At 48.9% G+C, this 27,874-nt stretch overlaps 1 protein-coding gene across 1 annotated transcript in view; it reads left to right on the forward strand.

Annotated features, from left to right (window-relative positions):
- Positions 1 to 27,874, forward strand: part of JAKMIP3 (Janus kinase and microtubule interacting protein 3) — a 194,596-nt gene that overhangs the window by 138,491 nt on the left and 28,231 nt on the right. The window contains exons 20-22 of the mRNA XM_073546384.1: positions 6,285 to 6,350; positions 6,721 to 6,792; positions 7,555 to 8,957. Coding sequence (XP_073402485.1) covers positions 6,285 to 6,350; positions 6,721 to 6,771 — 117 coding nt within the window. The 3' untranslated portion in view covers positions 6,772 to 6,792; positions 7,555 to 8,957. The remainder of the gene's footprint in view (positions 1 to 6,284; positions 6,351 to 6,720; positions 6,793 to 7,554; positions 8,958 to 27,874) is intronic.

The raw sequence follows: 27,874 nt of genomic DNA on the forward strand, positions 1-27,874 counted from the left end.
CGTTCATTATCATAGGCCGGCTGCGCTCCCGCCCGTTCCTAAGCCCTCCCACCGCCTCTCTAGTCTTGTGGCTGGGAAGGGGGAGGAGGCGGTTCTTCCCTCTGGTGCAGGCGGCTAGCTCCGCCTTTCTTCTTACACAAAGACCGCGCTTTTTGATTCCTCACATCAGGCTGCCGCCATCTTTGCAGCCTGACAGCCGGAGACTACAGCAGATGCCATCTTTCGGGGACACCGGACCGTGAGTAGTTCTGCAACTGCAGACTGACACCCTACCCTGCCTTGCTGTCCCCCAACCCTCCAGCACTTCCGCAGATTTTTTTCGCATGCTCCTCTTGCAATCGCAAATTCCCCTCTGCAATCCCGTTCAGCAGGATGCCGTCCAGGAGCCATCTACTGCGCCACGTGAAATCGAACCCCCCATTCCTGGCTGGGCCTCGTCCCTTTCACAATCTGTGGCAGACCTCACCAGGGTGTCTCAGTCCCTAGTTGGCCGTTCTTGATAAGTTGCCCCTGGACACTTCTGCAGGGTCCAGCAGGTCGCAAGACGTTCCATCTGAGCCAGCTAGCAGATGCCGCGAAAGGCCCAGGCAGGATCCACGGCTGGAATCCTCTCCTGGTCTCTCATCGGCACCTAGTCCTTCCCAGCAGTCGCCCTCCCGTGCCTCCTCACCCGAGTCAGGTGAAGCGTTCTCGGATATGTCCTCTGAAGGGATTTTAGAGCTGGATTCTGACCAGGACGCGGACATGAAGGTTACGGTACAGAACCTCATTGCTGCGATTAACCACACCTTCGAAATATCTGACTCCCCTGCAAAATCCTCAGATCAGGAGGTTTCGTTCAGACGGGCACAAACACCATCCAGGGTATTCGCCTTCCACTCTGAGTTTGGCAAGATCCTTGCCAGGGAAAGAGAAAATCCGTCCAGGCGATTTCAAAGAGGGAAGCGTCTCGGCGTGCTGTATCCGTTGGCTAAAGAGCTCTCTGACAACTGGTCTGCTTCCCTGTCGGTGGACGCACCCGTGTCCAGACTTTCTAATAACACGGTTCTCCCGCTTTCAGGTGTAGCGTCACTAAAGGATTCTAATGATAGAATTATAGAATCCTTGGCAAAGTCAGCATTCGCGGCGGCTGCAGCGGCGCTATGTCCAGTCTTTGCCTCATCTTGGGTGGCAAAGGCCATAGCCACTTGGGCAGAGGATCTCCGTAAGGGCATCCTAGATAAGGCCCAACCAGAGCAATTGACCGATCTGGCCAACCAGATTTCCCATGCAGGGGATTATCTGCTTTCTGCTTCCTTGGATGCCGCGTCTCGCGCTGTTCAGGCGTCAAGCAACGTTGTGGCAATCCGACGTACAATTTTGCTCAAGGCTTGGCAGGCGGACTTGTCTGCTAAAAAGTCTCTTACCAATCTGCCTATTCATGGAGCGTGTCTCTTTGGGTCCCAGCTGGACCAGATTATTAAGGACGCCACTGGAGGCACGAGTTCTCTCCTCCATAAGTCCAAACCTCGCAGACCCCCGCCAAGGCGTCAGTTTCGGCCCTTTCGGGCTTACCGCCGCTTCAATACGGCAGAGAACTTCTCTAACCAACAAAGACCACAGGTACGCCAGGATAGAAAGACGGTGTCCTTCAGACCCACTCCCTCCTGGCGATCTCACTCCTCCCAGGGCAGACCCTCCAGGTCCAGATCTGGACGGTCCACGCCAGCATGACTGTCAACGAACTCCCGAGGGTCCCTCCCAATTGGGAGGTCGACTCCGTTTCTTCAGGGATACCTGGCTGGCCTCAGTAGAGGACGCTTGGGTCAGGGAGCTTGTATCTTCAGAGTACAAGATAGTTCATTTCTCGTCCACGGGATCGCTTCTTCGAGTCCCGTCCTCCAAAAGATCCAGCCTTAGTTCCGGGGTTCTTGCATCCATCGCCTCTCTCCTCAGTTCCGGGATGATTGTGCCCGTTCCCGAATCAGAACGTTTCACAGGGTTTTCTTCAAACCTGTTCGTGGTGCCGAACAAAGGCGGGACAGTTCGCCCCATCTTCGACCTCAAATTACTCAACAGGAGAGCCCGACTGCGTCATTTCCGAATGGAGTTTCTTCGGTTAATCGCTTCCATGGAGACGCAGGAGTTCATGTGTTCAATAGACATTCAAGATGCCTATCTACATGTTCCCATATTCTCCGGGCATCAGAAATTCCTGCGATTCGCCAGGAACATTATCAATTTTGTGCACTGCCGTTCGGTCTTGCCACCGCACCCAGAGCATTTACAGAGATCATGGCGGCGTTGATGGCCTGGTGGAGAATCAGAGGTCTCGTTCTTTTTCCGTACCTCGACGACATTCTGATCAATGCTCCATCCTTTCGTCAAGCTCGCCAAAGTCTTACCTGACCAATTTCGGGTGGCTCATCAACGAAAAGAAGTCTTGTCTTGTCCCGACATAACGTCTTGTGTTTCTGGGTCTATTGTTCGACACTCGTCGATCGAGGGTTTTTCTCCCTCAAGAGAAAATTGGCTCCCTGCAACGGGATGTACGATCACGGCCGCTCATGAGACTTCCATCTCTCCGGACGACCATCAAAGTCCTGGGAAAGATGGTGGCGGCAACAGAGGCGGTCCCCTTTGCCCAATTTCACTCCAGACCTCTCCAACTCGCCATCCTATCCCGGTGGAACAGGTCTGTCCTTTCTCTGGATCGCCCATTTCGTCTTTCAAACCATGTCAAGCAGTCCCTCAATTGGTGGCTGACGTCTCCTCTCATCTCCCTAGGACGGTCATTCCTCCCCTTTCACTGGCAGATTGTGACAACGGATGCCACCCTCCTCGGCTGGGGGGGCAGTGTTCCGCAATCACACTGTTCAGGGTCGTTGGTCAACTCAGGAGTCAGCCCTGCCATTCAACGTCCTCGAGATACAAGCGATTTATCTGTCTCTCGTTCACTGGGTGAGACTTCTCAGGGGACTGCCTATCCGGATTCAGACAGACAATGCCATGGTGGTGGCATATGTCACACGCCAGGGAGGGATGCGGAGTGTCTCAGCCCTGGCAGAAATGTCCAAGATTCTTCATTGGGCGGAGGCTTCAGTCCCGGCAATATCCGCGGTACACATTCCCGGCGTGGACAATTGGGCCGCCGATTTCTCAGCCGCGAGGATCTCGCGGCGGGAGAGTGGTCCCTACATCCGGAAGTATTTCTTCAACTTGCCGTCGTGGGGAACCCCGGACGTAGATCTGCTAGCTTCTCGCCTCAACAGAAAAGTTCCACAGTTTGTATCCAGGGCTCGAGATCCTCTCGTGGTGGGCGCCAATGCTCTGGCCATTCCTTGGTCACAGTTCGAGCTCCCCTACCGGTTTCCTCCCCTGCCTCTTCTTCCCAGGCGGCTAAAGAAAATCAAGGCGGAAGGAATTTCAGTCCTCCTCTTCGTCCCGAAGGGATTGGTTCGCGGACATCGCCAACCTTCTCGCGGACGCCCTCTGGAAGCTTCCAGACTGAGCAGATCTGCTGTCTCAAGGTCCGATTTGCCACCCCAATTCTCGGCCGCTCAATTTAACGGCGTGGCTGTTGAGGCCGAGGTTTTGCAACGATCAGGATTTTCCGATCGAGTTATTCATACCATGATCTGAGCCAGGAAGCCATCGTCTTCCAAGATTTATTGCCGTTCTTGGAAGAACTAGTTCACTTGGTGCGAGATCAATGACATTCCGCCCATGTGTTTTTTCGCTCCCTTCTGTCCTGGCGTTCCTTCAAGCGGGGCTGGATGCGGGTCTTGCCCTCAGCTCTTTAAAGGGTCAAGTGTCGGCGCTGTCCATTTTATTTCGGAAGACGGCTCCCGTCCTCAGGTTAAAACCTTCCGTCAAGGTGTGGCTCACATGGTTCCTCCGTACCGAGCGCCCGTAGATCCATGGGATCTTAATCTGGTTCTCGAGGTTCTGCAAGGTCCTTCCTTTAAACCTCTCTGGGATGTTTCCCTTTCTCTCCTTTCGTGGAAAGTAGCCTTTCTGGCAGCCATCACCTCCATCCGGCGCGCGTCGGAATTGGCGGCCCTCTCTTGCCGCTCTCTTTGTATTCTACCAGGACAAGGTAGTTCTGCGGCCTCCGCCCTCTTTCCTTCCTAAGATTGTGTCCACTTTCCACCTGAATGAGGACATTGTTCTCCCGTCCTTTTGTCCGGGTCCAGCTCACCCTCGGGAGCGGTCCTTGAACAAGCTGGACTTGGTCAGGGAGATGAATGTCTACCTAACTAGGATGACTTCTTGCGGAAGACAGATTCTTTCTTCATCATTCCAGATGGGGCGCGGAAAGGTCACCCGGCCTCCAAAGCTACTATTGCTCGCTGGATCAGATCGGCAATTTTGGAGGCCTACCGGGTCAAACAACGAGTGGTTCTTCCGGGAATTAGAGCGCACTCTACCCGGGCAGTGGGTGCCTCCTAGGTGGTACGTCACAGAGCTTCCGCGCTGCAGCTTTACGAAGCTGCAACCTGGTCATCGGTTCACACGTTTGTAAAATTCTACAAGGTCCATACCTACGCTTCGGCAGATGCCAGTCTAGGTAGAAGGATCCTTCAGGCTGCGGTAGTGAGTCCGCTGGCCTGATGGAAGTTTGTTTTTCCCACCCCAGGGACTGCTTTGGGACGTCCCATGGTCTCTGTGTCCCCCAATAAGGCGAACGAGAAAACAGGATTTTTGGGTTGCTTACCGTAAAATCTGTTTCTCGGAGCCTTCATTGGGGGACACAGCACCCTCCCATGTTCTACAACTCTTGTTATTATGTTGGTTGGTTTGAGTTGTCTGTTCTGTTTTCAATCTATTCTGTTACTTCTCCTACTGCTTTCTCACTAACTGAGGAACTTCCTGCCGGTCGGTGGGGTGTACACTGCGGAGGAGGAGCTAACCTTTTTTTGTGCATAGTGTCAGCCTCCTAGTGGCAGCAGCATACACCCATGGTCTCTGTGTCCCCCAATGAAGGCTCCGAGAAACAGATTTTACGGTAAGCAACCCAAAAATCCTGTTTTGGTCAGTATTCTACACCACTTCTGTATTTTTCACCCCCTCCTGATTTTGGCTTACAAACACTGAACGTGTGAACGTGGCCTTAGTAAATACAGTTTTTCCTACAAAAAAAACCCAGGCGCATTGTTAAATATAACAATGAAAAAATAAAAATTTGCTTTTCAGAGTGAGGATGAAAAACTGATAAAAAAAAAGTTGGATTTTTAAGGGGTTAATTCAGCAAACCCAATCATCTAAATCGTTTAGTGTGGTTGCCCAGAATTGCAAAAATGTGTCTGTAATTTGTTCAGCAGACACACCTCTCTTGTCCTTGAACTCTATTCACTTCAGTCTGGAAGAGATGTAGTACCAGACATGGCCTGTGGACAAGAGTGGCGCTGTTTCAGGACAGAAAGCGCACCCTGGCTTAAAAGGGAATCTGTCACTAAGTTTTTGCTACCTTATCTGAGCGCAGCATAATGTAGGAAGAGATCCTGATTCCAGCGATGTATGACTTAGGCTGGTTTCACACTTGCGTTTTTTTGCGCTGTTTTTTCGTGCAAAAAAATGCATGCGTTTTTTTTTCCTATTTTTAACATGGGTGCGCATACACATTCGTTTGTACGCGTTTGTATGCGCATGCGTTTTTTTGTAGTGTGCGCTCGGGTGCACAAAATGCACTCTTGCCCCCCAAAAAACGCAAGCACACACAATGCCTTTTTTTCACCCAACCACCCATTATAGTCTATGGGTGCGCTGTCAATGCAAAAAAAAATGCGTTTTTTTTTTAAAAACGCGCACAAAACCGCAAAAAATGCACAAAATCGCATGATGCGTTTTTTATGTGCGTTTGCACTGCACACGGTGCGCAGCGCAAAAAGCGCAAGTGTGAAAGTAGCCTTAGCTAACTGGGTGCAGCCGTTGTGATGTAGCATGTAGCAGAGCTTAGAAAGCTGTTCCTGCCCAAACCACGGTTTTCTGATGCCAATAAGTGCTGGAGGTGGAGTTGGACCAGGACTAATAATCTTCTGCTGATAGAACACTCATTGCATTGAGACAACAGCACACAAGTGGCACATCGCCGGAATCAAGATTGCATAGAAAATACCTGTTGACAAATTCCCTTTAATGACTGCTCAAGAACGTAGCAGCTTTTAAAACCCAATAAACTGAGAAATCTTTAATATGTTCCGATAGTAAAAATAGTTTCAAACATGGAAAAAAGTAACGTACAAGCTCTGTAGACTTCTAGGTCTCCCACAGAGTCCTCTCACTATATTACATTTCTTTTTCAGAGAATAAAGGAGCTCGAGGAAAGATTAGAATTTCAAAAGCGACAAATAAAGGAATTAGAAGAAAAGGTAAAAACGAAGAGTGAAACTTTCTACAGCTTTCGTATCAAAATGGCGACATTGTTATTGACCTTTGGGTGTCACTGTGGGTGGGAAATGTCATTTTCCAAAGTCGCCCATATACCTTAGATCCCTGTCATCTTGATGGTTTGTTGGGCTGATGGCTATTGCTCCCGTTTCCCCCATACACATGCACACTTGTTTTTTCCGAGCGTGCATGCCTTGTTGATTTAGAACGTGAAGTAAGCCGCTGCTAGACTCCTCTGATTGCAACTTACCCAGGCATGAAAGGATCTTGTATTAATAAAATTTGCCACCAACTTGAGATATCTTACTAACAAAACAAATTTCTCTTTTTCTCTCTTCCCTCTTATTCCAGTTTTTATTTTTGTTTTTATTTTTCTCTTTAGCTTTTATATTATGGTCTTAGATCTTCCGCACTTTGTACAAGGTAAGAGTCCGAGCGAACGAGAGAGATATTAAAAAGAGATGCAAACAAATTATTATGTATGAAAAATGATGAATTTATGATTGGAAGCATTGCTTTTAAAGGGAATCTATCACCCAGGTTTTTGCCAACCCATCTAAGAAGAGCATGATGTAGGGGCAGAGACCTTGATTCTAGTGATGATTCAATTATTTGGCTGCTTGCTGCAGTTTTGATCAAATCTGTGTTTTCTCTGCTGAAGACACAGCGGTGCTCTGAATGCAGAGCTCTGTATGACCCCGTCCATACCTAATGTAGAGACTGAGACGCTGATTCCAGCGATATGTCACTTACTGGGCTGCTTTCTGCTAAGCGCATGCTACCTAATTAATTTTTTTTTCTTTTTCTAAGTGGCATGCGACTCCATGAGTCCCCTTGGGACAGACACTGGAGTAGCATTTCGGCCATGCAAAACACCGGCAGTTTGGATGAATTGGACGTTGTTCTCGTTCACTCACCACCACGTCCCGGGCCCCTTTCCAGTTCCAACCATATTGGCGGAGTTGATTCAAACTGGTGTAAAAACGCGAAAAGTCTCAAATATTTTGTGACTTTTCAAAGGTTTTCCGACACTTTTGTGGCACAAAAGCTTTGATGAATTGGCCCTTATAGGTCTACAGAGAGTTATGGAGTTCAGTATAAGTAATTACATACAAAGCATTTCTGTTGATCTGTAAATATTTGAAGGCATCCCCCTCTTTTTGTCTTCTGTCTCTTCTCATTTAGGGTCATCCTACCTCGGTACGACACCTTTACAGAATGGACCAGACAGCAAATGAAGCTTAATGAACTGAATGCATTATATAGCAAAGCCAAAATGTATTTTTCTTGACTCCGGCTGCAGTGGTGCTCTGCTGGCTTTTACAGCAGTAAATAAGAAGACACAGCAAAAGCTTTGCCTGGGAAATACTCAACTGATTCACGACAAATGGATCCACTTAGGTTTCCTGCTAAGCAGGTATTAAATTGCTTCTGTAAAGAAGTCCGCTCGTCTTTTACATCCATTCTCGTCCATGTGCTTCAGAGAGGGGGATAAAAAGAGAAGGAGCGTGCGTTCTGCTCTGTGACTGGTGTCGTTTCTGAAAGTGAAGTTCTGGTTGTGGTGTCTACAAAGCATCCTGGACCCATTTATCTTGGACGGTTCAATCTTGCAGCGCTCTAACCAATCGCTCGTCTTTTACATCCATTCTCGTTTCATGTGCACCAGAGAGGGGAACAGAAGGAGAAGGAGCGTACGTTCTGCCCTGTGGTTGATATTTTTTCTCAAGATGAAGTTCTGGTTGTGGTGTCAACGAAGCTTCCTGGACCCATTTATCTTGGACTGTTCAATCTAGCACCGCTCTAACCAATTGCTCGTCTGTTACATTCATTCTTGTCCATGTGCACTAGAGAGGGGGATAAATGGAGAAGGAGCGTACGTTCTGCTCTGTGACTGCTCCTTTCTGAAAGTGAAGTTCTGGTTGTGGCATCTACAAAGCATCCTTGACCTATTTACCTTGAACTGTTTAATATAGCAGCGCCCAAACCAATTCCTCGTTTTTTACATCCATTCCCATCCATGTGCTCCAGAGAGGGGGATAGAAAGGAGAAGGAGCGTATGTTCTGCTTTGTGGCTGATGTTGTTTCTGAAGATAAAGTTCTGGATGTGGTGTCTTCAAAGCTTCCTGGATCCATTTATCTTGGACAGTTCAATCTATCAGCGCTCTAACCAATTCCTCGTCTTTTACATCCATTCTCGTCCATGTGCACCAGAGAGGGGGGACAGAAAGAGAAGGAGCGTACGTTCTGCTCTATGGTTCATGTAGTTTCTAAAGGTGAAGTTCTGGTTGTGGTGTCTACAAAGCATCCTGGACCCATTTATCTTGGACAGTTCAATCTATCCAATTGCTATCATTTCTAACAGTATATAATCCGTATACATTCATTATAGAGAAAAGCACAAACACTTCACTTGTGTCCGTCCCCTACAATCTATCTTGAAGTTTCATACTGTTTTATTTTACTTTCAAGTCATCATTGCTACAGCAAACCTAAAGCATCTACTTCTACGAAACTGCAAAGCGAGAGAAGCATAAGATGTCCGAAAACCGAAAAAAAGACATATTTTCCAGATGTATTATGTTTTAAAGGTAAGAAATATTAAGTGGCTTCTACTGTGATGACGGCAGAGCTGTACGGTCGAATGCACGAGAGGGGGTTCGCATGGTGCAGAGCATCGAAACCGGAGGTGTAGAGATTGCAAACGCCCATGTGGCCTAATGCCTACCTCGTCCCAATGACCCCTCTGCCACTTAGAATGATTGCGGTATTTTAATAGTGATATGATAATTAGTGATGAGCGCAAGTGCTCATTACTCGAGTTTGTCTAGGGTGCTCGGGTATGGACCGAGAATCGCGGGTGCTCGAGAGACGTTTGAGTCCCCGCGGCCGCATGTTTCGTGGCTGTTAGACAGTGACCAAACATGTAGGGATTGCCGGTGTATGTCAGTCAATCCCTGCATGTTTTGTGGCTGCCTAACAGCTGTGAAACATGCGGTCGCGGGGACTCGAGTTCCCGCGAAACTCGGTCCACACCCGAGCACCCTAGGCAGACTCGAGTAACGAGCACTTGCGCTCATCACTAAAGATAATTTGAAGACCTGGTATGAAACTTGAGATTTGACCCAGGTACATCTAAAGGTCTGACTTTGGTGACATTGCATTGACATGTTGAGTTAGCCTGAAATTGCAGCATTTTTTGGAAAAACGACGCAAAAGAAGGGAAGAAAACTAAGGCAAAAGCTGGGAATTATTCATTTTCTTTTACCCATTGTGTTACTGAGCAAAATAGCAGATTTATCAAAATTGGATTGTTTCAGCCGTTTTGGCTGAAACTGATTCACAGATTGTGTTTTATTACCCTCTATACCTGTTCTTAGCAGAGTGAATTTTGTAAAAACCCTTTACTGTATTAGCTGCTAGAAAATAAGTAAGTTCCGTCTAATTAAAGGGGCTGTCCACATTTTTCATTTAGTTTAAGTGCTTGTAATTGGGGCTGAAAATCATTTTAGCAGTTGAGGTTCATTAAAAATGTTGCACCGTTTGCTTTCTTACAGCCTCTGAGTTGCATTGTCTGTTGCTAGCTGCAGAACAGGTTAACTAAGAATTCATCAGTCAGCTGCTATGGCAGTGTAATGGCAGAGTTTGTAACTTTTTATTTGGCTTTTCCTGAGCTCCTGTCAGCTGATTTCTGACCACATCAAAGTTGAATGTACCAGAAAGCAAAGAGTCTATAAAAGCAAAATGGTGCAAGAAACTCAATTGCAAAAATAATATTTACCTCCAAATACATGCAATGAAATAAAAAAAAGTCCTCAAAAGTAGACTGCCCCTTTAAGAGTTCATCTTCAACATAAAATAAACAAACTCCATAGCTCCTACAAGTTTAGAGAATGCATGAAAATGGAGCTACAGTTCCATCCTAAAAGTATCCAAAAAGGTTAAATCTTTTATTTAAAGGGGTTGTCCAGGAGTTGTTTTTTTACTATGGGTCTCAAAACTAGCTACTACCTACCTGTTCTTCCCAATGGTGGCAGAGAGCGGTCAATGATGATTCAGCTGCTCCACATCAACACAGCAGCTCTTACTCTTCCATTCTGCTCTGTCGACAGGGCATGACTGACGACATTATGCTGATTGACAGCCGGCTCCCTGCAGTTAGTGCTGGCTGTCAATCAGCATGACATCGAAACACCCCATCGACGGAGCAGAGCAGAAAAAAAGCCGCTGCTCTGTTGATGTGAGTTCAACGGAAGCTGGGGACTCACCGACAGGACTGGTCAGTGACCCCGCTGTGCCAGCAGGGATCCACAACTGGTAGAACAAGCAGGTAGTTAACAAATACCTGCCTGCTAGTTCTTAGCCCATGTAGAAAAGCAGGTGGTAAAATCTTAAATGGAAGGTATATGTCACCAAGGTGGCTGGCCTCAGTGATTTAGATCCTGGAACGAAGGCTCCAATAATGACAGGTTGCTCATAGGTTTTTTTTTTCTTGGACCGGATTTTAGGTCAAGAATTTAGGAACGGCCAAAGAGCCAGGGTGGGAATGGTCACTCCCATACCTTTATTCCGACTTTTGCAGCTCCTATAAGAGACTGATAAATTGGCTCTGTGTGGTGTTGGAGAAACAGTCAGTCTCGCTGCTGATCCAAAGGAGAGAATAGCAGGGAAGTGTCACTGCGAGGGTGAGATGCTGGGTGCTTAATTTGCTTACCCACTTAATCACAACCGTGTTTAAAGGTCCTTAAACCTGCCACAGGTGACTATTGATGTTATTGAAGGTGCTTTACAATCTAGTTGTTTGGAATGGTCGTATTCTGGCACTTGGATTTCTAGCTGCAATTTTATATATACAGGTGCATCTCACAAAATTAGAATATCATCAAAAAGTTAATTTATTTCAGTTCTTCAATACAAAAAGTGAATATTCTATAGAGTCATTACACACAGAGTGATCAATTTCACATGTTTATTTCTGTTAATGTTGATGATTATGGCTTACAGCCAATGAGAACACAAGAGTCATTATATCAGTAAATTAGAATACTTTATAACACCGGCTTGAAAAAATGATTTTAATATCCGAAATGTTGGCCTGCTGAAATGTATGTTCAGTAAATGCACTCAGTACTGTATATATCGGCACAGACCATTGTATTTTTCAAAAACATCCATTAATGATCCATTACTGGAGTGGAGACATTTGTCATGAGAAGCACACCATTTTAATATATATGTTGAAATTGGTAAGGTACATACGTGCACAGCCATGTATAATGCACAACAACCTCAAGAGGGCAGTATAATCAAAAGAACTTCACATTCGTAATACACAGGTCTGGTTTTTATACCAAGATCGTAAAGTTTTTTTTTATATATCAATTCAAATCATGGTACAAATCATTGTAAAAATACAAGGAGAATATAAGCAAGAGGTCATAATATAAGATGGTACTCTTATAGGGCCGTTTGCAGGTCCCTGTTCATTTGTGGACCAAGTGGCAGCAAAAGAACAAACAAAAAAAAAAGGAGACATGTCACGGAAAAATAAATGATGCTTATTCATGAATGCTGGATCAGATTTTCATCCATTTTTTGGTCCGTATGTGCAAGGGGGCTTTCACATTGTGTTTCTGCACTTGTTTGGTGGCTCCGTTGTTGGGGCTTACGTTTGAGCTCCCCGCAAAATGGAATTTGGACATATTTATTTATTTATTTTTTGGCGGTGTCATAGACTATAATGGTGCCGGTAGAGCGAATGTGCGCCCTGACGTGCATCACTGTCAGGTGGAGGAGGACACTCAGACGCAGTCTAATACACCTGAACAGCACAAGAACAGAAAACAGATCGAAAAAATGTTAATGTGAAATTATTCGACCGCACTCAGAAGAGGGTCAAAATGTATGCAAACACTGAAAATATGTATGTAATAAATGAAATTTTGGTAAGTACAGCATTGCCATATTATCCTGTCTGACCTGGAGAGGTACGTCCCAAATCCTTTGGTCCAGATAAGCAGATACAATGCAGCATGGACCGATGATGATGATGATGATGCAGCAGCGAGGAGAGGAGCCGAAGCAATGGAGGTTGGAAAGCTGGATGACGGCTGGAGGAACGGTGGCTGTGAAGGCAGAACGTCAGCTGCAGGAAGGAAGAGCTGAAAATGATTGACGGCATCCTGGTCATGGAATAGCAGAGCTGAGTATGTAGACAGATATCTTGGAAGAATAGAGAAAAGTTTATGTAGCAGTGTAATAACCTGCAGGAACGCAGGATGCAGTCATGCACGGGGAGGCAGAGCAAGGGTTAAACAGGTTTATTTACAGGGGGATGTACTCCACGCAGGGAGTGAGGGACTGTAGGGTGACGGTAAGGAATGGGGCAGAACTAGAAGGTTGGCAGGGTAGGTGAGGGACGAACAAGAGTTCAGTAATAAAGAGGTTAAACTTACCGGACTGTAGTCTTCTGTTGTGAGGAAGTTCAGGGTTCCAATGGTGGCACCGGCAACAATGGCGTGGGTCATCTTGATGCAGTCTCTGACAGGCGGGAATCCAACGGTGGCACCGACAACAGCGGCGCAGGTCATCTTGTTGCAGTCTCTGTATGGCAGGCAGATTTCCCGTAACTAAACGATGTCTGGCACGGTATTGAGTCCAACGTTAGATACTGCCGGAACGAGACCTCACTCCGCGGCGTACACAAGTCCTTAGTAGTCAGGCTCTGACCTAGCCGTCCATCTCTCTCTGAATCGCACACTCAGTGCAGTCTCTGCCTTCAACTAGGGTTACCTCCTAGCGTGGAGGGTAGCAGGGAGCTGGCAGTCGGTTGTCCACAAAAGATGGACCTGAATGCAGGGTTCTGTCAAGTATGCAGTCACTCTCGGGCAGAGCGGGTGCGGTGCTCTCTGTTTCATAGAGTACGGCACCTGGCTTAACTCCGCACACTCCGCTCTGCTGGCACGGCTCTGCACAGCTCTTCACTGCTGGCATGCTAATCCCCCCAGCACTACAGCTCCTATACTGGACAGCAGCAGCACGGCCTGTCACAGGGCCAGCATTCTCTGGTGGGGGAAGCAGACTGTGCTCTTCTCTGCTCTGCACTTACTTGGCGCCAACTTCTCCTGCAGCGCGCGCTTTTTCTTCTTACACCCCTGTGTCAGAGTGCTCTCCTTAGGCTCTCCCCGCCCCCTTCTGACAGCAGGAAACCCGGTCTCTCTTCTCCTTCCCTCCTGCAGCAGGGGAAGGTCTGCCTCACTCAGGCATCCCCCCGGAAGCAGAGGATGCAGCCTTCCTAGTTCAGGAACAGGCATGCAGGTACCCACGGTCCAATTAACCTCCTTACAGCAGAATTGGGTAGGTGAGGAGACACTCAATCTAGATGTAGAAGGGCCAAACATGTGGAGCAAATGTGGATTTGTCAGCAGACAGACTGTCCAGCTGTAGCCCAGCCCAGGATACGTAGCAGAGCTGGATGTGTAAGAAGACACACTGTCCAGATTGAAGATAAGCCCTGATTGTGATTGTGGTGGGTTTGTCAGGAGACACACTATCTGGCTTTAGCAAAGGCCATCATGTAAAGCAGAGCTTAGTTTGTCAGAAGACCAGATGTAACAGAGTCCAGCATGTCCCTGCTACTACATGTGGGGACAAATGACACTGCAAGAAACGACCTGGAAACCATCTGCAGAGACTTTGAAGACTTAGGCAAGAAAGTGAAAGAACTGGGAGCGCAGGTGGTCTTCTCTTCCATCCTCCCAGTGGATGGCCATGGAACAAGGAGGTGGAATAAGATTCTGCAGGTGAACAACTGGCTACGTCGATGGTGCTGTCAGCAACGATTTGGATTTCTGGATCACGGAGTGAACTACTTATACGATGGACTACTTGCTAGAGATGGGGTGCACCTTACGAAGACTGGTAAGCATGTATTTGGAAGTCGCCTTGCTACACTTGTAAGGAGAGCTTTAAACTAGAACAACATGGGAAGGGAAGCGAAAGACCAGAAAAAGCCATACACCTGACAAATGCTATTGAGAACTCTGCTATTAGAAGTGGAAAGGAAGAACAAAGACGAAAGAATCTAATTAATAAAAATATTGGAGAAAGAGAAACCAATCACAAACTAAAATGTTTCTATACTAATGCACAAAGCATGGGCAACAAACAAGGAGAATTGGAACTACTAACACAGGAAAAGAAATATGATGTCATTGGAATCACTGAAACTTGGTGGGACAATACACATGATTGGAATACAAGACTAGAAGGATACAACTTATTTGCAAGAAACAGACTTGATAAACGAGGAGGGGGTGTCGCATTGTATGTTAGAAACGCGTATATCTGCACAGAGATTGAAGCTTCAGAGACTGGGAGTTCTGTGGAAACTGTTTGGGTAAGAATACAAGGACAGAACAATGGAAAGGACACCATTGTAGGCATTTACTACAGGCCGCCTGTGCAAGCTGAAGCTATGGGTGAACTCTTTATGCATCAAATAGCCAAGTTCTCCAAAAAATATGACATAGTTGTCATGGGAGATTTCAACTATCCAGACATTTGTTGGGAATCTCTCTCAGGCAAAACTAACAGGTCAAGGAAATTCTTATCCTCTCTTGCTGACAACTTTATCTTCCAAAAGGTAAGGGAGAAAACAAGGGGAACTGCTACCTTGGATCTAATCCTTATAAACAGGGAGGAAATGGTTGAGGAGGTAAAAGTGGCTGGGACCCTAGGAGGTAGCGACCATGCTATTTTAGAATTTTGGATAACTAGAGGCGGAAGACCTGTGAAGACTCAGACGTCAAGGTTAGATTTCAGAAAGGCAGATTTTAAGGGATTCAGAAAGAGAATTGGAGGGATCCAATGGCTGGATATCCTTAAAGACAAAAATGTCCAGGAAGGATGGGAAATCTTGAAAAATGAAATTCTCAAAGCACAGTTGTTAACAATTCCGAAAAGAGGGAAGAATAGGAAGCAGTTAAGGAAACCAGGATGGATGAACACAGAACTTAAGCACATGCTAAAAAGGAAGAAAAAAATGTTTATAAAATGGAAAGAGGGAGGCATATCTAAAGAAGAATATAATGCTGTCTGCAGAACCTGCAGGGCACAAATCAGATTATCTAAAGCTGAAAATGAATTGAGGCTTGCAAGAGATGTCAAAAGCAATAATAAAGGATTTTGGGGATATGTCAAAAGTAAAAGAAAAGTCAAAGATGCTATAGGATTTTTACAGGATGAAAATGATGAAATGGTAAGACAGGATGTTGAGAAGGCTGAACTTTTAAATTCCTATTTTGCATCTGTTTTCTCTCAGAAAGGAAATGTAACATCAACTGTTATTCACTGTCCTATTAAGGGAATAGAAGAATCCAGGATATCTATAAACAGAAAGATAGTGAGGAAACACTTAGCTAGCCTAAATGAATTCAAGTCTCCAGGTCCAGATGAATTACACCCCAGAGTACTGAAGGAGATAGCAGAAGAAATTTTTGAACCCCTCTCTATAATCTTTGAAAATTCTTGGAGAACAGGAGAAGTGCCAGAAGACTGGAGAAGAGCAAATGTTGTTCCTATCTTCAAAAAGGGGAAGAAGGTGGACCCAGGTAACTATAGGCCGGTGAGTCTGACTTCTATACCAGGAAAGATCTTTGAACAAATTATTAAACAACATGTATGTCAATACCTGGATAAGAATGAAGTGATTAAACAGAGTCAGCATGGGTTTGTAACTAATAAGTCATGTCAGACTAACTTAATTTCCTTCTATGACGGTATCACTGATTGGGTGGATCAAGGAAATGCTGTAGATATAGTATATCTTGACTTCAGCAAAGCATTTGACAAAGTCTCTCATACAATCCTTATTGAAAAAATGATTAAGTATGGAATGGACAAGGCAACTGTTAGGTGGATTCATAACTGGCTTAGTGATCGGACCCAAAGAGTGGTCGTAAATGGCTGCACATCCAGTTGGAAGAATGTCTCAAGTGGGGTACCACAGGGCTCTGTCCTGGGCCCTGTATTGTTCAACATCTTTATCAACGATTTAGATGAAGGAATTGAGGGTAAACTGATTAAATTTGCTGATGACACAAAGCTAGGAGGGATAGCTAATACTAGAAAAGAGAGAGAGAGGATTCAAAAAGATTTAAATAAACTGGAGAAGTGGGCAGCAACTAACAGAATGGTTTTTAACAGGGAGAAATGCAAAGTACTACATCTGGGCAATAAAAATGGAAAAAGCATATATAGAATGGGAGGAATAGGGCTAAGTGACAGCACATGTGAAAAAGACTTGGGTATACTAATAGATCACAGACTGAATATGAGTCAACAGTGTGATGCAGCAGCAAAAAAGGCAAATGCAATTCTAGGATGTATTAACAGAAGCATACAGTCTAGATCACGTGAAGTCATTATTTCCCTCTACTCCTCTTTGGTCAGACCTCATCTGGAATATTGTGTCCAGTTTTGGGCACCACATTTTAAAAAAGACATCAACAAACTGGAGCAAGTTCAGAAAAGAGCGACCAGAATGGTGACCGGTCTGCAAACCCTGTCTTATGAGGAAAGGTTGCAGGATTTGGGAATGTTTAGTTTGCAAAAGAGAAGACTGAGAGGAGACTTAATAGCTGTCTACAAATATCTAAAGGGCTGTCACATTGTAGAAGGATCAACTTTATTCTCATTTGCACAAGGAAAGACTAGAAGCAATGGGATGAAACTGAATGGGAGGAGACAGATTAAATATTAGAAAAAACTTTTTGACAGTTAGAGTGATCAATGAGTGGAACAGGCTGCCACGAGAAGTGGTGAGTTCTCCTTCAATGGAAGTCTTCAAACAGAGGCTGGACAGACATCTGACTGGGATGATTTAGCGAATCCTGCTTTGAGCAGGGGGTTGGACCAGATGGCCCAGGAGGTCCCTTCCAACTCTACGATTCTATGATTCTATGATTCTATGTAAAGTAGTGGTGTGGGTACCAACTACCTGAATACTCAGGCGGCATCCAGAAGCCTGAGCAGTCCTGTGAGGCCAGGGAGCGACACGCAGAAGAACAGAGGGAAATGGCCATGGCAAGATGGAAGTCTGTCGCTGTATTCAGAGAAGTAACACATATTCCAGCAATATTCTATCAGCTTATGAGATGATATCGGCCGTTGCAACCTATAATGGCAGTGTAAACTATAAACATCTGAATAAACAGCTGGAGGTGCTGTAGGAGGAGAGGCCTCTGCCGAGTACCCGGGCCGGAACCGAGGGGACTGTCTTCCAGGTTCCTGGGGTATCTGTTTCCAGGGAGCAGAGCTAGGGGATGGACTGCTGAGACTGACAGGGCCGTTGGGGGAGGAGTCCAGAGAAGAGGGGCGGAGAGGGCCAGACTGTGTGAGTCAGCAGAATGAGGGAGAAGGAGGTGGAGACTTGGGGAGGGCCAGAGAGTGAGAGTCATGAGCAGCTTCCAGAGATGAGGACAGCGACAGGAGGGAGGCTCTCGGTGGACCACAGGGAGACGGCGCCGAGCTTACCGACAAAAGAAGACTGCTGCCTCACTCTAGCTCTCGGCTGCGGCCTACTCGCAGCCGTCCACGGCCGACGCCGCCTCACTCCAGCTCACGGCTGCGGCCTCCTCGCTGCTGCCCGCAGCCACCACCGCTTCACTCCTGACCGCGGCGGTGACCCCTCCTTTGCCACCCGCAGCTGCCACCACCCCGCTCCAGTCCGCGGTAGAGACTGGGCCAGTGCCCGCTGCGGATCCTCTAGTGTGGCCTCAGACTGCGCCTGTGGCCTATCAACCGCCACTTATCATCGCCGCTGCCAGTCCCTGTCAGGGAATTGCGGCCTCCACTCTCCCACTCCCAGGCGGTATCCCGCTGCCTCCGCTGGGGGACATCCTGCCAAAGAACTCTCCGCGGGCCTGTTGTGCCCCTACTCCTCCTTGGCGTCAGAACGCCCGAAGACTACGCCATATCTTCAGCGGCTGGGCCCAGTTGCTGTGACATAGACACACCGTGGAACAGAACGCCAAGGGACGTCAGGACGGATAAGTGATACATAGTGACTAAGGACCCATAGTTGGCCACTCCGCGGCCATATAGTGACCGGTCTTTGCCGGATTAGTCGTGTTCTCCCAATCCTTGTTTATGTGTATTGACTCCCTGCGAGGACAACTACTGTTATTCTGTTGGTTGTGTAACAATAGCCCTAACGGCATTTATCTATAAAAGTTAACGTTTAAAGTCATTTCTGTCTCGCGTCTCGTCACTGCATCCTGCGTACCTGCTATTACCACATTTGGCATAGTCGGCAGGATGCAGTCTCCGAGCGTGGACAGTGGCACCCCAGGCCAGAGCAGGGCCATAGACACAGCAAGCAACCAGGGACCCCGGTCTAGCATTTCTCTGGGTGCTATGCTAAACAACCTGGGTTCTCAGGCTCCAAAACCATGCTGTGGAGCTGGGCAGAGCGAATATGAGGCCTCTTCCGAATGCATCCGATGAACCCTGACCTGGAAGCCGAGGTAGCTCTCATGGCATTAGAAGGGGAGGCCCGAGATTCAGTAATGTTGAGGCCCCCGGGACACCGCAACACCTTTGCTAGGGTCTTGCGGATACTGGAAGAGACCCATGGGGATCCGACAGATGTGGGAGAGTTGAGGACCCGGTTGTTCACTCGAATGCAGGGAGAGGGGGAGACTATCACCCAGTATATGAATGTCCTCCAAGAGTTATACACGGCCATCGAGCGGAAGGACGGCGTAGGTGTAGGACCCATCGACATTACCCTACGCGACTGGACTCTGAGACCCGTTGATAAAGCAGGCACTACGGGGGCAGGTCCGAGTGAACCCACATTTAGCTTTCTCTGAGGTGGGGAGTCAGGCGCGTGCACGAGAGCAGGAGCAGGGAATGACGGTCCCTGTAGGGAAGGTCCGGAGTGTGGAGGCCGCTGTGACTGCTGTCGGAGAGCCCCAATGGATAGAAGAGATGAAACAAGAGCTGAAGAACATCAGAGACGAGTTGACCGAAGTGAAGAGAAGAACCAAGGTCACGTCTGGGCGGCCTAGTTTCAATCCCGGGCCCTGAGGGTCTCGCAATGCTTGGAGCAGCCGGTCCTCACAGCCCCAGTGCTATGAGTGCGGGAAGCTGGGCCACTTCGCAAAAGAGTGTCCACGGCATGGGAGGCGCCCACCCTGGCCGCCGTTAAACTAGAGGGCTCTGGGCTGGGGAGGCGCCGCTCGGTGCCAGAAGCCACGACATGGGGTGGTGGAAGTCCCGAAGATCTGGTTGCAAAGTGTCCGGTGGTATGGGAAGAAGTCGAGGGCCGTGCCGTACGGTGCCTAGTGGACACAGGGTCGCAAGTAATGACCATGCCTGCAACTTACTTTCGGCAGCATTTCCCTTACTTTCGACAGTGAGACCCCAGTGGGGACCCATGATAAAACTGGTAGTCGTCAATCAATTACCGGTCCCTGTCACCGGGGTGGTTTGGGTGCAGATGACGCTGTGTGGCAAATCCCTCGGACGCCAGGGAGTGGTCCTGACTCATGGAGAAACCAATGACAAACATCCAGTTATCCTGGGCATGATCATCCTGCGAGAGTTTGGCAATTTACTCCTCAATGACCCGACGCAAGAGACTCTGAACCAGTGGGGTTCCCGCATGGCCCAAGGGCAGGTCTTCCAGCAGTTGGTGCGGGAGACGCGAGTTCTCCAGGACTGCCAGGAGGGCGAGATACTGGGCAAAGTCATTGCGCCAACGGCTCCCCGCTCATACTGCCTCCCGGGCAGACAGTGGTGGCCCTGCCCATCCGGGCCCCGGTGCCTTTGGAGGGCGTGGAGATGCAGCTGGAGCCATGCTACTCAGAACGCCTGCCTCCTAGCATACTGGTGGCCCGCTCCCTGGCCACTGTGCGGAGAGGGATCGTCCTGGTGCACTGTGTCAACCTAGAAGACCAAGACATCGTCTTAAGGCCCCGGGTCGAGGTGGCCAAGCTGGTGAGGCCGTTGGAAGAGGTGCTGCCAGCCCCTACAGTCCAATTAAAGGGAAACCCGAGGACCCTTGGGCAGTGACTATTCGAACTCTGCAGGCTGCCGAGTCCTCGACTCAGAAAAAGGGCCAAAACATCCTGGAAAGAATGCAGGCTGAACTCTCTGGCCTGGCTCCCGCCCAACTTCTCCAGGTAGAAACACTACTGGGACAGTATCACGGGGTATTCGCTAGCCATGAGGATGATTTTGGATGCACCACAGCCATCACGCACGGAATTCCCATGGCAGGAATGGCCCCCATACAGGAACGATAAAGACAAATTCCCCAACAACTATACCAGGAGGTAGAAACTTTGCTGGCCCAAATGCTGCGGAAGGGGGTCATATGAGAGAGCCAGAGCCCATGGGCGGCTCCCATCATGTTGGTCCGCAAAAACGATGGCAATGTGGTGCTAGCAGGTACGGAGGATGCAGCGTCGAGTCACGAGACAACTACGGTGCTTTTTTAAGATTCGTTTATGGGACTTGAGGGGACTTCCCTCAGTCACGGCCTGATCACCAAAACAGGGGTAACACAGGTTGCCCACGCAGGGGGCTCTAAACAAGCAAACACGGAAATGTAGAACACGACTACTCCTGGCAATGGCCGGTCACTATAGGGCCGCGGTGTGCACGACTACGGGTCCTTAAGTCTAAAGTCTACTTAGCTGTCCCGACGTCCCTCGCCGTTCTGCTGACCTTTCGACGGAAGAGTTGCTGGGCCCAGTTGTTGAGGCGTTGACGAAAGCTTCGCGCGTTCCGGCACATTGATGACACGGGGGCCCCGCGGGCCTTGGTGGAGTCCTTGGCTGGATAGGCCGCAGTCCCCGGACTGGGGCAAGCGGCGGCGGTGAGGGGTGGAAAATGGCAGGCCACCTGCACAGCTAACGGCTGCGACGGGGAGTTTGCGACCAGCAGAGGACCGACCCCTGGTGTGGACCGGGGCGGGGCAGTGGCCGCCAACAGCACTGCACCAGCTGCGGCCACTGGTGGGAGCGGGGCGGCTGCAGTGGGCTGGAGCGTAGAGGCAGCGGCCGCGGGTGACCGCGGGTAGGCTGCAGCCGCTGGCTGAAGTGGGGAGGCGGCAGCGGCCACGGGCTGGAGCATGGAGGCAGGTCTCAGCTGCTTGTCTTGGTGCCGTCCCCCTGAAGTCCTCAGTAAGCGTCTCGTCTCTCCCTGGTAATCTACACTTGCCCACAGTCGCTCCCACTGTCTCCAGCTGCCTCTGTGTCTGTCTGCTGACTCATTGTCCCGGGAATTCCCCTTCTGGGTTCCTATCTCTAAGTTGCTGTTGAGTCCTGAACTACTCCCCCCTGCCATCTTGTGGTTATTTCTAGGTACTACATCCTCTTGTCTATCTTTCCCAGCTATTACCCTTCTGTCCCTGACAATCTCCATCCCTAGTGCACCAACCGCCGACCCGGACACTCGACTGGGACCCTCTCTCCCACAGCACCCTGCGGTTCTGCGTGAACTATAAAAAGCTGAATGCCTGTACCATCAAAGACTTGTACCCGTTGCCTCGTATAGAAGAATCCCTGTCTGCCTTGGGGAAGGCGAAGCACTTTTCAACGTTAGATCTGGCCAGCGTGTATTGGCAGGTGCCGATGTCGGAAGAAGACAGGGCTAAGACGGTGTTCATTCTTCCTATGGGACTGTTCTAATTCAATCGAATGCCGTTCGGGCTGGCCAATGCCCCGGGGACCTTTCAGTGGCTGATGGAGCGGTGTCTGGGGGATCTCAACTTCGAGGCCACGCTGATATACCTGGACGACATAATCATCTATGCCGCCACGTTTGAGGACCACCTGCGGCGGTGGGGCAGGTGCTCGGCCAGCTGCAGAAGTACGGGTTGAAGGTGAAGCCCCAGAAATGCCACCTGTTTCGCACCCAGATTGAATATCTGGAGCATGTCGTCTCTGCCGAGGGTGTTAGACCGTCCCTGGAAAAGGTTGCTGCCATTCAGGGATGGCCTACCACCGAGACGATAAAAGACGTGCGGGCCTTCCTGGGGCTGGCTGGATACTATCGTCGTTTCGTAAAGAATTTTGCACACCGGGCCCGAGCCCTGCAGGACCTGCTAAAGGGGGCTCCTGCCGGGGCAAATGGACGGAAAATCCAGTGACAACAACCTGCTGGCCCACCTGGAAAATGCCAAATTAGGGGCTCTGGAGCAGCAATGGGTGGCCCGGATGGCCAAGTTCAACTACAAGATCATCTACAAAAGAGGAGTACAAAATGTGCACGCGGATGCCCTCTCCAGGATCCGGCACACAACGCCAGGGAAAAGTCGAGATGACGAATTGGAAGGAGAAGAGAAACCGTATGCCCTCACCGCCGCCGTGCTCACGGCTGCCACACAAGAAGGACCCCCAAGGGGTGTGCTGGAGCAATCACGTGACAGATGCATCCAACAGCAGCAAGAAGATGAAGAAATTGGGCTCCTACGCCGATGGGTGACCACCGGCAAACTACCCACCGACGCCCAGAGACAGACTTCGTCTCAGGATATGTTGCTGATGCTACGCCAATGGGAGAAACTAGTCATCAAGAAAGGACTGTTGTATCGTAAGACAGTATCACGGGCGGCATCTGCAACAACTTGGCAGGTAGTCGTGCCCAGAACCCAACTCAGTGAACTGGCACGGGAAGCCCACGAAAAGGGGGCTCACTTCGGAGTCCAGAAAACCTTGCAATGGTTGCAGCAGATAGTTTACCATCCGCGCTTGCACACTGCTGTGGAAGAAACTTGTCGGGCCTGCCGCCTATGCGGGCTAGCTAAACCACCCACGCAACGGGCCCCGGTGCAAACGATTGTGACATCAGCACCCCTCGAGCTCTTCACGGTGGACTATGTGACCATTGGCCCTGCATACCAGGGGTATGAGCATTGTCTCGTCATGGTGGATCACTTCACCAAATTTGCCATGGTAAGCCCCACCCGAGATCAAACTGCGGAGTCAGCCTCCTATGCAATCTGCAAGAACTTTATCCAAGTGTACGGCTGCCCTCAACGGATACATTCAGATCAGGGAGCATGTTTCCTGGGGAAGGTCAAGGAGGAGCTACATCATCTCTATGGTATCAATAAATCTCGGACCAAACCATACCACCCACAGGGAAACGGAGCCTGTGAGCGCTTTAATCAGACACTAATTAAAATGTTGCGTACCCTGGAGAGTGACCGGAAGGCCCGCTGGCCTGATTATGTCCCTGAACTAGTGTGTGTCTATAACAACCGGGTGCACCAAGTTACCGGCTATACCCCCTACTCACTGCTATTCGGGCGAGAAGGCAAAGGGATCACGGAGGTAGAACTAAACCCGGAGGAACCCCAACCCTGGTCTGGAGTGTCGTCATGGGTCCGAAACCACCGACACCGGCTACAGACACTTCACCGCATCGTCCAGACAAAACTCCAGGACCTAGAGCACCCAGGGAGGACTTTACCTCCACCCACCGACTTTCAGACTGGGGATCGAGTACTCGTACTAGACCAGCGCCCCCAGAACAAGCTAGAACCCCGGTGGGAAGAGAGTCCTTACCGAGTATTGCGCCGAATAAGCCCCGATAGGCCTGTGTACAAGATACAACTTGAAAGTAACGGGACACTTCCCACTTGTACTGTGCACTGTAAAATGTTGCGGCCCTGTACATCCAATTATCCCGTGCAACCCGAACCCACTCCTCAGGCCCCCGAACCAATGCCCACGGTCTAGGACCTAGATGACGAAGAAGATAGCCCAACGGTACAAGCGGGCCATCCAAGGAACAATATCTCAGCAAGTCACGCCAGCCCACCAGTATCGGCCAGTCCAACACTGGCCACCACCCCAGAAAGCTCCACCACAGTCGAACTAAGACGCTCCGAGCGGTCAACAGCCAGCAAACCCCCCGAACGCTACGAACAGGATCAGTTCGTAAGGCAACAGGAACTTTTGTCTCAAAAGGCCAACCCGAGCCTACCAAGACCCTCGCCCGAGGACTGGTGAGCATACAGGATTGGGGAGTGTAGGAGGAGAGGCCTCTGCCGAGTTCCCGGGACGGAACCGAGGGGACCGTCTTCCAAGTTCCTGGGGTTTATCTGTCTCCAGGGTGCAGAGCTTGGGGATGGACTGCTGAGACTGACAGGGCAGTTGGGGGAGGAGTCCAGAGAAGAGGGGCGGAGAGGGCCAGACTGTGCGAGTCAGCAGAACGAGGGAGGAGGTGGAGACTTGGGGAGGGCCAGAAAGCGAGAGCCACGAGCAGCTTCCAGAGAGGACAGCGACAGGAGGGAGACTCTTGGTGGACCTCAGGGAGACGGCGCCGAGCTTACCGACAAAAGAAGACTGCTACCTCACTCCAGCTCTCGGCTGCGGCCTACTCGCAGCCGTCCGCGGCTGACGCCGCCTCACTCCAGCTCGCGGCTGTGGCCTCTTTGCTGCTGCCTGCAGCCTCCGCCGCTTCACTCCTGACAATGGCGGTGACCCCTCCTTTGCCACCCGCAGCTGCCACCACCCCGCTCCATTCCGCGGTAGAGACTGGGCCTGTGCCTGCTGCGGATCCTCCAGTGCGGCCTCAGACTGCGCCTGTGGCCTATCAACCGCCACTTATCACCGCCGCTGCCAGTCCCTGTCAGGGAGTTGCGGCCTCCACTCTCCCACTCCCAGGCGGTATCCCGCTGCCTCCGCTGGGGGACATCCCACCAAAGAACTCTCCGCGGGCCTGTTGTGCCCCTACTCCTCCTGGGCATCAGAACGCCCGAAGACTACGCCAGATCTTCAGCGGCTGGGCCCAGTGGCTGCGACGCAGACACACCGTGGAACAGAACGCCGTCGGACGTCAGGACGGATAAGTGATACATAGTGACTAAGGACCCTTAGTTAGCAATTCCGCGGTCCTATAGTGACCGGTCTTTGCCGGATTAGTCGTGTTCTCCCAATCCTTGTTTATGTGTATTGGCTCCTGCGAGGACAACTACTGTTATTCTGTTGGTTGCGTAATAATAGCCCTAACGGCATTTATCTATAAAAGTTAACGTTTAAAGTCATTTCTGTCTCGCGTCTCGTCACTGCATCCTGCGTACCTGCTATTACCACAGTCCAATATGGGCTCATACATTTCTGTGACTGCCATATTCATGGAAAATGACAAAATGTCTTTTTTTGCTACAATCACTGATTTCTGTGTGAGAATGGAAAGAATTTCTGCACCTTTTCTTATAAAAATACACATGTAAAACCCGGATTGCAGTTTTTACAAAGAAGAAGAGTGACATTCCGCAGAACATCGCAGCCCGAGTGCCGGCATTGTGCCTCTGACATGCAGTCATTGGTGCCAGTTGCTGAGCAGTTTTTATTTTTTCCTTTGTGGGACTTCATAGATGTCGCTCAGCATAATGTCAGAATTGCCGCTGTCTCGATCCGTTCATCTGGAAACGCTTGTAGCGAAATACTTGTTAGTCTGTGACAGAACTTTCTCAACCTCTTTACGCGGTCATGTGTGGCAGGTGAGGACGCGGCTTTGTTCTCTGAGTGCCGGACTATATCTGCAATTTACTTGTGGAGACCAGGACAATTACACTAAAGTACCGGAATCACAGCAGTGTCCACAACGACCCGCTGCTGTCCTGGAGAGGCCTTTCCTGTATCATCCTATAGTCCAAGAATCCACCGCCGCCATTACCCAGTATTGCAGCATCGCACTCAGCCAAGCAAATCAGTGAGTCAGTGGAAACGATCAGACTGCACTCAGACGACATCTGAGTGCAGTCCGACTTCCACAGACTGACAGTATGCAGAATGGAGAAGATGGAGAATTTTTTTTTCCATCTTCTTTGATCAGAATGTGATTTTCATAATTGACCCAATTCTCTCAGATGAGAGACGTCACTGTCGTCTGCACCTGCCGTAAAGGCTCACTCTGTCATCTGATTTTTGTGTACGAGCGCTACCCATCATTTTCACAGATTGCACTCGTACCTGTGATAGGACATGTGAATGGCCCCATAGACCATTTTTTTTTTCCTCAGACCATGTAGTCAGTGGAAAATATTGGAGACACGTCCGATTTTTATTCAAGTGTCAGATGAAAATCGGCCATGCAGGTCAATGGGTCAGTGAAAAAATTGGACAGCACTCGGATGACATCTGAGTGCGGTCCGAATTTCCTGAACTATCAGAGATGGGAAGGTGAAGAAATTTTTTTTTTTTTTTTTTTTTTTTAAATTTCTCCAAAAATCTAATGATGCTCATACCACAGTGTGATCAAACTCTGACCAAAGTCTGATCAGAATAATTATACACCCGTATGCGAAAAATCAGACGTCTGAATGAGCGCCTATAGTACGGATTCATCACGGCCGTGATTTTTCTTGTTCCCAAAAATCTTTTCCTCGGTATTTTGGATCAGACTTTCTTCAGTTTGGTCAGAAATGTGAACAGCGACGTAGACAATAATAGGTAAAAGTTCTATCTGTGAAAAAATGGAAAGAACTTGTATGTGGACTACGAAAACGATGGCCTAATTCTCTCCTCCATGACATATGGTCGCATACTGTAACAGGTCTCCACGCCCCAGGAGCAGTACATCGCCTGCCAAAAGACCGCATAAATGTACCTGCAGATGAAGACCCCATTCAAACATACAATGTTTTCACATATGAGAAAATTGGACCAATTATACTGATCACAGTGTGGTATGAGTGTTATCCGATTTTCTCATGCATGGAGAAATTCAGAAAAAAAAAATTCTCCCGCCATTGCCTTTCTGACAGTCTGAAAATCGGATACACTCAGATGTCATCCAAATGCAGTCCGGTTTGTTCATGGACCCATAGACTTGCATTGCTGATTTTGATCTGACTCTCCAATCAATATCAGACATGTCTCCAATATTTATCTCAACATGGACATGGAATGGACATATGAATGGCCCCGTAGACTATCCTAGGTATGAGCGCTGAAAAACACGGATAGCACTCGTACGCAAAAATCAGATGTCTGAATGAGGCCTTATCTCATTCAAGCCGCAGCACCGACAGATTGGAGTATAACTATTATATGTTAGGGTAGCAAATACGGATGACAATGTCCACAGCCACTCATTGAGCTTGCTCCCTTGTTGCGGTCTATCTGGCTTCTGCTGGAGATTGGTTCCATATTGAAGCACCATATGGCGGCAGGTGGAGGAGGAGTATGGAGACGCAGGAATTCTGCCACTCAACAGCTTAGGTTTGAGAGATCTTTTATAAATAGGACTATTAAAAGGAACACATCACCTTTTGTTATCTTATCATAATTGTAACCTGATGTTCATGCAGACACTTTTTCTTTTTCTCTTCTGTTTTTATTTTCTGATTTTTATTTTAGGAGCACAATTATGGAGGCTGCCGTCTTACCCGAGCTTCTGTTAGCAGTCACAGCCACGCTTTCCAGCAGCCACATAGATATTACAAATGATTACTATGAGAGGGCAACGTGGGTATGCTCTG

Source organism: Dendrobates tinctorius, unplaced genomic scaffold, assembly GCF_039654945.1.
Source record: "Dendrobates tinctorius isolate UK_male_01 unplaced genomic scaffold, ASM3965494v1 ptg000147l, whole genome shotgun sequence".
Taxonomy (NCBI): Eukaryota; Metazoa; Chordata; class Amphibia; order Anura; family Dendrobatidae; genus Dendrobates; species Dendrobates tinctorius.